Here is an 11,446-nt window from a genome sequence, read left to right as displayed (position 1 = left end):
TAGAATGGGCATTTAAAAGTTTTGCTTGTTTCCCCAAAGGAACCGTGTTAGGCTTATATATAGCAAACTACTACTCAAAGTGCTTTTGGATTTTCCCTTAGAACTCTCCAATGTCAGCCACATGAAAAAATTGGTCTCACTAGCCAACTTTTACCCATTTTACTGCAATTAAAATGGCATTTACTGGTCTGAACACCTCTCTTATTCATCCCTACTTAGCTCTAAATTAATTTTGATGGTTTCAAAAAATTAAATCCATCTTCAGTGGACAAAGAGTTGTCACTACTAATGATATTCAAAGGAACGTATTATCTGAACATTCCAAAATTATCTCAAGTAATAAAAAGCATCACTGCTCTTTAGGAGTATGGACTCTCCAGTCAATGTGAGTCTAAATACGGCTCATTTAGATGTGAAACATATGACTAATTTGTCAAAAGTCACACGATGTCAAAATCATAATTTATGCATTAAGTATCATTTACCCCTCTTCAGAATCATCTAGAAGTAAAGAAAATGAAAATATTTGTTTCTCCTAATAAGCAAACCTAAATTCCTAGTTGGGCAATAAAGCAGCATAACTGAAGCAATTAAATTTAAGATACTACCTTTATTTTAAAGTTACACTGTGATTTTTATACACTACTGGAAACAAAGACTTTTGTTTATCTGTCTAAAGGCAGTGGTAGCTCCCATTTCTCTAATGTTTGTTAAGTTTCAGTTTCAGAAAATAAATAATAGGGTAGATTTTTCATATTTCTCTCCATCTATCTGCTGGAAGGGACCTGCTGAACAGGAAGGTAAAATAAAGCAGAAATAAAAGAACATTTCTCGATATTGACAATTTGTCCTTAAAATTAGGTTAAATTTGGCTTCTTCTCAAAATTCTGTACTCATAGGCATAGAAGTAAATTTCTATCTTGGTAGCCCTAAGCTGGGTTAGAGAAGACTATGAGCTGTACTAGGCAGTAGCAAATACTCTGGCAACAGTGAACAAGAGCACAAGTGAAGACATTCACAAGTACATTTTTAATATCTCTTTGATGTGGTATGAGTCAGAAATCAGAATGAAAGCATTATGGTCATCTGATTGCAGGATGCCTGCGGGCATTGACAACGTAGTCAACGCCTACCGCGTACGGGGAAAAATAAGTGGTGGGGGAGAACAAAAACACAGAAAAACCCATGAATTTGATAACATTATCGCTTTCTGTCTGGAAAAAAAGAGTTCTGTGAAGCACGTAAAGTACTTCTCCGTGCCGTGCTTCTACTCCGCTATCGGGGGCGGGCACGACCCAGACTCAGGCCAGTCATACACATCCGGCAGCAGGGAATCATATTCGCTTCGCCATATTCGTTCTCGAATGAATTTGGCCTTGTCCTCGGGTTCTGGGTATCGGAAAGCCATTTTATTAGCGTACAGGTATTCTGTAACCTGAAAAATATAAAAGATTACTTGTGTAGGCTTTTATGTTAATAAAAGGAGCATTCTCAATCAATTGGTGCTGGGGCAACTAGTTAACTACCCAGAAAAAAAAAATGTTTCTCTATTTCACATCACACACTAAAATCTCACAGGGATTAAAAAATTGTATGTGATTAGAAAATGTAGGTAGGTATTTATGATTTTGGAGTGGGAGAAAGCATTAACATTCATAAGACGTAAGGAAAGAATCCATAAAATAAACAGATCATTCCATTAATTTTTCAAAAAATGGTATATCAAAAAATTCCAAAATTAAAATACATGACAAATGGGACAATACTTGTGCCATAACAAACAGAAGGATCATTACCCTTAATATTTAAAGAGCCCAGTATTAGAAAGCAGAGGACAAATATGGAAGAAATGTTGTTCAATAAATATTAAAACTCCTTCAGATTAGTAAAATGCTTTAAGTAAAAATAAAATACAATTTTTACCTATTAAATATGAAAAATTAAAAAAAATTCTAAGTATTGGCAGAGGTATGGGAAAACATACACTCATATCTAACAGGTGCAATGTAAATCAATACTTTTCTGAAGAATCATTGGCAATGTATGTGTATCAGAAGCCTTACCATGTTAATCCTTTTGTTCTTAGGAAATTTATCTTAAGAAAAAAACAACCACATATGCACATAAAGACTGCATATAAGAACATCCAAGGATGTTCACTACAGTATTATTTCTAATAAAATGAAAGATGCTAAATGCCCCCAAAATGAAAAATGGTTAAACAAAGTATAACAAAAAGAATTCCACAAAGCATTAATGATCAGGAAAATTATTACTGATTTGCATGGGAAAAGACATACAAGATATTAAGTGGAAAAAAAATGCAGCAAGAAACCAATTTTAAAAACAGGCACAGGTGACTGCACGTGTGTACATATGTAATACGTGTTTGGGAAGAAAAGACTAGAAGGCAACAAACCCAAATTAATAACATGGGTTAGATTCTGATAGTAAAAATATGGGTGACCTAAAATTTCTTGTTTGCTCCCTCTAACTGTTTTTAGTTTTTCTCTAATAAACTAGTGATACTTGCATAAGAAAACGCCATTAAAATTGATGTGAAGAGGTATAAATTATTACTTACTTTAATAGCAATGTTAAGAGAAACTTCCTGAATATTTGCAAGTGGTGGGTAAAGTCTCCCCTGAGCTAGCTCTTTATCCGTCAATTGACTTGTCAGAGCCTGATGAGAAAAACAGAATTTCACTTTTGTTTGCTTAAATAACAGAATAAGGACCTAACAAAATGGGAAACGGGTTGGGGGAGCAGAGAATAATAAAGGGAATTATTTCTAGCAGGAATACACTTACAGTACTACAGAAATTAAAACTGTTCACCACTGAACAGTATAGAAATAACCAGATTTAAAGATTTACAGACATACTCTATTCAGTACATACAGAGTTTGGCGTAATTAAAACAGCTACTATAAAATAGACATTAATATCTGTATTAATGTGAGTTCTTCAGAATTCATATTGCAAAGTCTGGACCTCCAACAGGCCAGCACTCCAAATAAACCAGTACTTGTCCATTAAAAAACTGCACAGAGTACAATGAATATATGTATGTTCATGTATAACTGAAAAATTGTACTCTACACTGGAATTTGACACAACATTGTAAAATGACTATAACTCAATAAAATAATGTTTAAAAAAATTCATGGAGTCACATTTTATCTATGCTGTCACAATTATGTTACCTTCAGATACGTATGATACAGGTACAGTATGTATGTTATGAATATGAAAGGATTCAATGCTCACAAACATTTGAAAAATCATGGTGAGTTACTTTTATGCCAAAGTAGAAGGTAAACCAAAAAAGTAACTTCCTTTCCATTCCTAAGGCCGATTTAACCCATTCTGTTTCTGCTTTTAAGATTCATTCTTCTTTACAATTCATCCTTTATAAAGTTCTAACAAAACACTATTTAAAACATTTACCTTTGCAGCTTCTAGGAAAACATGGTCACTAATATGCCGGGTGTTACAGAGAATAACAGCTAAAGCCACGCCTGGAACACATTTTAAATGCTTTATTTAGTAAGGTCACTTTTTAAATTACGAGAGGAGCCAAATAAATTCATCGATTAAAGCAAATTAATGGTAACCAACCTCCACCCCAAACAGCCCTTCCAAAAAAACAAAGCAGCCAAGAGAAGACAGACATTTGAGCGTTAAAAATCAAATGATCTTCAACTGTTATAATTCTTATTTACTAGATGAAACAGTTTTAGAAATATCAAACGGCTTTTCTCAGTTTAGTTTTCACATTTATCACATAATTCATCAGCAGTTGTTAACAAAAACATCAATTCCCAGCCCACCTCTAATCCTCCATTTCCTTGCTCTACAGAGGCAACTACTTTTCATTCTTTCAGCTGATTATTTTAATGCTTCTTTCTTTCATTCCTAAACAGCTTGCTTGTTTCTTCTGATTGACTTTTAGTTTTAGAGATCACTGACTCCTTCCTGAGGGAAATAAGTATTTAGCTTTCTTGCACATTTCCAGCCTTCTTCCCGACAGAGAGCATATTGGTTGAATCAATATTCAATGTTTCTATTATGGCTTCATAAGTGCTATTCACAGCTGAGCCATGAATTAACATGATATCATAAATTTTCCTCTTCTATATAACTTCAGCTACCTCATACCTCCCTAACTTCATCCCCAAGAATAAGTCTCTGCTGAAGCTCTGATCTGGCCTGGTCGCTTTCCATTTCAGATACGGAGTTACCATCCTGGAAAATCTCTTCATCTTCATGGGGATTCCCTTCGCTTCTAAGTTGAGTCCACTTCCTAAATCTCACTCACTTCCCAGTACTTTTGTTATTGTCTTTTTGGGGTAGGATATATTCCCCAGTCGTCTTCTGAAAACCAGTGTGTGAGAGACATTTTTTGAAATCTTGCATTTTTGAAGATGCGCCCCCTCCTCCAGCTCCCACCCCTAATACTTTTACTACTTTCCACTTATTTGATAGTTTGTCTGGGTTTAGAAGTCTAGTTTGGAGATAATCTCCCTTCAGAGTTGTGAGGTACTGTTTCAATACCTTCTAGCTTCCAGCGCTGTTGGTGACAAGTCCGGTGCCAGTTTGATTCCAGATCCTTCTTCAGTGATTGTCTTTTGTTACATCTCTGCAAATATGTAGGATCTTTTTTTGTACCCAACGTTCTGAGGTGTGTTACTTTCGCCCATCACATTTGGCACTTGGTGGCTGGGCCTTTCCTATCTGCAAATCTGTGTCTTTCAGTTTGGGGAAATATTCACGAAGTCTCTGATAATTTCCTTCCCTCCATTTTTGTTCTCTCTCCCTGAAATTTCTATTTTCTGATATTGCACCTCCTGGATTAGTCCTCTAATTTTCTTCTTTTATTTTCCACCTTCTGATCTTTCTTCCACTTACAGTTAACTTCAATTTTTTCTTATAATCCTTCTATCAAACTTTTCATTTTCCAGAGCTCATTTTTGAAATAAAAATCTGCCTTGTTTCTGGGATTTGTTTTGTCTCCATGAGGATACTGATAGTTTTTTTAAACATTTCATCTCCCCACATAATCCCTTTTTTTCTTAAACTGCTTTTTTTCTGTGTGTCTAGCTTCTTTTATGAAATAAACTACTCATATGAGACTTTAAATGATCAGTAATCTTTGAGTGTTTCTTACATGTAAGGGTTAGGAACTAAAAAATTTATTGATTGTAATGAGAATAAGGATGGCAAACCCCAGGCTGGGTTTCACACTATTTAGTGTCTCAGCAGTCTCTACCAGAGTGGAGAAGTCACTCAGTTACTCAGGGATGAGAAGAAGTTCATGGAGGTTAACAGCTTCCTTATTTTAATCTAGCCTCTAGATAATTATATTTTTTAAGTTGAGTATTTGTCCCATATACATTTCAGGTAGTTACTTAAATGTTTGGGGGCAAAATCTATTGTCTTCTTACATTTGTCTTGTCTATTCCATATTCCCTTTCATCTTCTTTTCTTGCCTTTTGTATTTTTTAAAAAATGATTTCATTTCCTCCCCTAACATTCTCTTATCATAGTTTGGAAGTTTTTCCATTCTTCTAGTGGTTATCCTCAAATTTATAATATGCATCCTTATTAAAATTTCATGTTAATTTTTAATTTACCATCCTGCCAGACAATGCAAGTTTCTCCTGAATTTAACTCTATTTAACCACTAAGCTATTATTGTGCAATTCAATTTTGTCTCTGTATCTTTCAAAATCCCACATCATTACTGTTTTGCCCCATATGTACAATACTCATTTTATTTAACTCAAATATTCACAACTTTCTTTGCTCTTCATTCTTTCCTACATCTCTTGAGTTTCTAGCTGGGATTACTTTTCTTCTGCCTAAGGAATACTCTTCAGAATTTATTTTCCTTCCTTACAGGTCGACAGGTGCTGAATCTTATTTTTTTTTTTTTTTCCTCCTTCTAAAAATGTCCTCATTTTGCCTTAATCCTTGAAAGATATTGTCACTGTGTAATGAAACTCCACTTAACAAGTGTCTTGTATAAGCCATTTACATAGATCACTCCACTGCCTTCTGGCATCTGGCTGCTGTTGAGGACTCAGTCGTCGTAGGTCTGACAGTTGCTCCTTTGAAGGAAATACTTTTGCTCTGGCTTCATTCATAGTCTTCTCTTTGTCATTGTTTTCTGAAGCCTCACAATGACGTTCCTAGATGTGGATTTCACCGAGCTCCCTGAATATTGTATATGGACGTCATTCATCAATTCCCAGAAATTCTCAGCCATGAAGCCTGCAAATACTGCTTCTGCTTCATTCTTACGCTCATCTTCCCCTGCGATCTCAGTTAAATGCGTATCAATGAAAGGTCCGTATCTTATCTGTTTTTTTATGTTTTCCTCTCGTTTTGGTCCCTGGATCGTTTCTTCTGGCCTATCTTTCATCTTATTAATTCTCTTTGGTCTAATTCGCTATAAGCATCATTCACCAAGTTCTTAATTTGTTGTATTTTTCAATTCTAGAATATAGTGTTACTTGGCTGAACTTTTCAAGTTTGGCTTTTATTTCCATAAATATAATAAGCATATTTGTTTCATAGCACTTGCTTGATATTTAGAGTTCTAGAGTTTTCTTTTTGTTGCACCTGCTACTTTTAGCTTGTGTTGTCTCCTTATGTGCCTCATTATCCTTCATTTTTAACTGGGATTGTATTTGAAATTTTATTTGTAAAAAGTAACTTGAGGAATAGGATAATGTCATCTTGTGGCAGAGAAGATCTGTTTGCTTCTGCTGGCACTTGTGGGCACTGGTGGGCCCCAAACAAAAGCCTGAGGTTTTTCTAGATCACTTCAAGTACAAGCTATACCCATACTCCAAGGTACAGTCCTTTAGGGTTTCAGCCCAGGGTGGGAAGTGGTTCACTGTAATCCCATCCTTGGCAGGTGCCACAGTCCACCTTGTCCTCCCTCCATGAAAAGCATGGCTTTACCACTCAGCCACTTCTTCCTTATCAGGAAGTCTCTGACCCTTTTAAGGTTTTATTTTTGTTGTTCATCCAGTTGTTATAATTGCTGGAGTAGGTAATGCAAACATTACCACAGCCTTAAGTTTTTAATTGCTTTATGAACAGACTTTTGGCCAATCCTCCTGTTTTTAAGCCCATTTTAACCTCCACTATCAAGTCATTTTTATGGATATACTTATAGTGCTAATAACCGTTATTAATAAAGTTAGGACTTTGAAATGTTATATAAAAGTAATCAATTACCAAATTCTTTATTAGTCATATCTGATATAAAAATGGCTTTGTTAAAATCAGCAGAAAAGTATTCTTTTTATGTTCTGATGACTTTATGCCATAGAAACATTGCTGGATGGAATAGACTGATTTTGAACATGACTAAGTTCTAGAAAGAGAGCATCAGTGATAGGAAAAATCTGTTACAGATGATAGGTCTTAAGAGACAAGCAGAGTAAAACTCCAGACAACCACAACTACACGGAGAAAAAAGGAGGAAAGCACACCTGGATATTCACAGGCCAAAGATCTCTACGTTAACAGGTTATAATAGCATGCTTTACATGATGCCAGCCTCTGTATGCTATAAATCCACCTGTCATGAAGGCTTAGTTAGAGCCTGCTGTCAGCGATTCAGGGGGAGGCCCACAAGAAGAAAGACACAGTACAAAGGAAATTCAAGCCAAATCCTTATTTTACTCAACATAAGTCTTTCATTAAAATGAATGAACTAAGGATCACCATAAACTTAAAGAAAATAAACAGCACAAAGGAAGAAATATTTAAAAGAATCTTAGTAACTCTCAGGAGAGCTTTGAAAGGATGCTGCAACCATTTAAAAAAAAAGGCTGTTTAAGAGTTATTCTAGGATAAGAAAAGGTATTGCAAATAAAAAAAATTGAACCTACTAAGCTGATGATATGACAGTAAGCAATTACTGTTAATTCCCTTTGGTGTGATACCAGTATTATGGTTAATTTTTTAAAAACTTACTTTTTTAGAGATACATACTGAAGTACTTGTATTAATGAACTTATATATCTCTGATTTGCTTTAAAATAGCCCAGGGAAGGCAGAGTGGGTGGGAATATAGATTCAATAACGCTGGCTACAAGTTGACAAGTGCCAAAAGGTGGGAGAATGGAACATGGGACTTCATTCTTTCCTCTACTTTTGTGTATATTTGAACTTTTCCATAATAAAAAGAAAACAGACTGTTGAAACAAAACAAACACTAAAAGTGCTAAAAAAACAAAAGAGAGATGAACATCCCCCATATTATAGAACAAAAAAGACAAGAGGTAAAAATGGAAATACAATCTACCAGTCAAGGACAACAGAGGGATGTAACCATGGTCTAACACTAGTTCCATGAGGGAAAAACAGAAGTAACAAATGGAAGGAAAGAAAGGAGGGGGAAAAACAGTAAAACAAAATAAAAAAAAACAAAACAAACAAACAAAAAAATCCTTTGGAAAAGAAGATACGGTAAATTGGCCCACCCACAGGCACGCATGATAAGGGGAAATAAAGCCCATACCTGGATGCATCCCACTAATCTTTCAGAAATCTAAGGATAAAGAGAACATTTAAGCACATTTAGGGAGAAACAGCTTGTATGTATGAAGGAGTGAGAATCTCACTGACTTCAGATTTCTCATCAGCAGTACTGGGAGCTAAAAGTGAATGGAGAAATGTTTTCAAAGGTCTGAGGAAAATGACTTTGAATCTACAAATCTCTACCCAACCAAACTATCAGTGAGAGAACAAAATAAAGACATTTTCAGATACATTAAAAACTCAGTTATCATCCATGCTTTGTAAAAAATGTATTAGAGATGTATTCCGGAAAAATGAGACCAAGACAGAGAGGAACAGCGTACGTGGGAACAGAAGAAGCTCCACGGAAATGGTTTGCTGTGGAGCAGGGTCAGGATGAAGGGAAGAAAGCTGGCGAGAAATTAAAGGAGGCTTCATTATACCTGACACTTAAAAGACTCTGAGTGTCAAAAATCTGTGATACAGAATTACATATTCTGCTGTATTTATCAAACCACACTCTTGTTTAGACATCAATAAAATATAACCATGTAATTTCAGAATCAATCCATATTCAAAACATGGAAAACAGCAGAACACAATGTAAGTTTCAAAAACTTCTCTACAATGTAGAAATACAGATGTAGAAATACTGACCAACCATAATTGAGAGACGGAGTAAGAAGGGATAAGATAGTTAAATACCAGATTTTTTCTTCACTGCAGTAAGCTAATAAAAAACTGTCTTAAATTGCTTGTGGAAGCTCTTTAACTATACTGTATAGAGATAAAGGTAACTACTAGGAAAACTAAAGGTACTAATGTAAATTGAGAGGTAGAGAGAGGAAGGGAGGTTCAGGAGGTATTTTTATTTCACAAGTTCACACATGCAGTCTGGAGTTGGAACGATGGAGATAAGGGGAAGTAAGTGTGCCAGTCGTGACGGTAACCATCAGAAAAACTCAAAGGAAACCACAATGGTTACAGCTGATTAAGTGTGGTAAGGAGATACCAAGGGGAGACAAAGAGGGTTAAACAATTTTTTTAACATTCTGTTCCTTGTGCATTTGTATGAAACATGTACTACTTATTTCTAGCATAAAAACAAGTTTAATGAGCAATATGAATAAACAGGTTTCCAGGGGAAATAGAGCAAGTTGGTTTTGCTGAATTCTCTGGCTTTTCCTGTACATTCATTCCAAAATCCTGTAGTAAATACAGTGGTTCACTTAAATGCTAAAGAATCTCATAAGGAATTTTAATGTGATTAATGATTACTCTATAACATAAAGAATGACGGTATTTACCTGGAAATATATATACATTGTTTCCTTGACCTGGTGTAAAGACTTGCCCATCACTGAGTTTCACTGGCTCAAATGGACTGCCACTGGCAAACAAACACCTTCCCTGTTGACAAATGAAATAACCTCAATTTTGTTACTTTATGTGGATTAGAAAATTGAGATGAGTTCAAAAAAATTAAACCTTGTAGTAAAGTCGACCAATATATTATTTGCAAGCAGGCATAATTTACTATATAACATAATCCTTTCATTAACATCCTTATTAGACTGAGGATTGCTTTATGCATAGCATACATTCAAATAAAGTTGAAGAATGTCCATTAATAAGCTTTTTCAAATGTGACACTTCTATTTCCTTTAAAACTCTGAAAAATGGAGGTGGCCAAAAAATACTATCTCTCATAATAAAATTGCTATAAACATCTGTGAATGAGGGGAAAACATCAAAAATTAAATAAGCTGTCATTTACTGTACTTCAGCTGTTTTTGGCTCTGCACCAGGTACTTTATATGTGTTAACTCAGTTAATGTGGCCCACATAAAAGGCTTATGAGATTACCATTGTCTCAATTTAAATCAAGAAACTCAAGAAATTGACCCTTTGGACAATCTGAAGATCTACCATGTATAGTAATTATTGCTTTTGTAAGACATGCAATTTCAAAATGCTCTAAGGTTTAAGCGCAGAAGCAAGTCAGCTATGCTAGTGGTGGGCCCAGATGGCTATCCTGGACCCACAGCTCCAGACAGCTATAGCATTTTCTACAGCAGCTATTGCCATTCTCAACCTGTCCAAGCACAGCTTTACTTGTGACAAAAATTTTGCTTCTTTGAAGATTAAGGTTAGGTCATGGTTAATGCTATACATGTTACCACAATAATAATGTATATAATAATGCAGATTATTTGGGGGCCACCATAAATTTTAATAGATTTATAAAGTGGATTATACAGTGAAGCTCTTTATGGGAAAAATGCTATGTCCTCATGGCATCGGTAAATGTGGAGATTTAGAACAATCGTGGGCATCTTCTCTAGAATGGCAAGATTCAACAGAAATTCATTCCAGGCCATCTTTTTTTTCCTTCTTCTTCTTCCTTCATAATCAATCTATAGCTGTAAAGTAGCCAGATCTTAATGATAACATTCTGAAGTCCAACTTGGCCTATTCTTTATTCTATGAAGAACTTTCCATTAAAATATGAAAACTTTTTTTTTTTAAAGTATTCTTCTCACGAAGCAGCAGAGGGTGTTAGAGTTACATCAAGACATCCCTCCACCGAACACAAAAGGGGACTAAAAATTTAGAGGTAAGTATAGATACATACATTTATACCATTATTTTATGTAACACTAAAGGAAAAATTATGTAAAATTAAACTCTGACACAATGCTTTATCATTTTTAAGAGATAATAATTGCAAAGTTATAAAAATTGTGGGAAAAAACTGCAACTTAGAACTGATAAAATACAGTATGTCAAACTAATTTCCTTGGGGAATTTTTATTCATTCAAATAGTGTATATCTATTACAGAAATATTTATTCAAAAAATAAAATCCTTAAACATTTGAACAGTCTTCCACTGATATAGTGCTA

The 11,446-nt window shown here is 34.9% G+C and overlaps 1 protein-coding gene across 1 annotated transcript in view; it reads right to left on the bottom strand.

Annotated features, from left to right (window-relative positions):
* Window positions 1-1,010: 1,010 nt before the first annotated feature.
* ME2 (malic enzyme 2) overlaps window positions 1,011-11,446 on the bottom strand; it is a 44,764-nt gene continuing 34,328 nt past the window's right edge. The window contains exons 13-16 of the mRNA XM_031441891.2: window positions 9,848-9,950; window positions 3,450-3,520; window positions 2,585-2,683; window positions 1,011-1,435 (exon numbers count right to left, since the gene is read on the bottom strand). Coding sequence (XP_031297751.1) covers window positions 1,268-1,435; window positions 2,585-2,683; window positions 3,450-3,520; window positions 9,848-9,950 — 441 coding nt within the window. The 3' untranslated portion in view covers window positions 1,011-1,267. The remainder of the gene's footprint in view (window positions 1,436-2,584; window positions 2,684-3,449; window positions 3,521-9,847; window positions 9,951-11,446) is intronic.

This window comes from Camelus dromedarius, chromosome 28 (assembly GCF_036321535.1).
Source record: "Camelus dromedarius isolate mCamDro1 chromosome 28, mCamDro1.pat, whole genome shotgun sequence".
In the NCBI taxonomy this organism is placed as follows: Eukaryota; Metazoa; Chordata; class Mammalia; order Artiodactyla; family Camelidae; genus Camelus; species Camelus dromedarius.
Note: the sequence above shows the minus strand (reverse complement) of the source record. Positions and strands in the feature narration are given on the sequence as shown.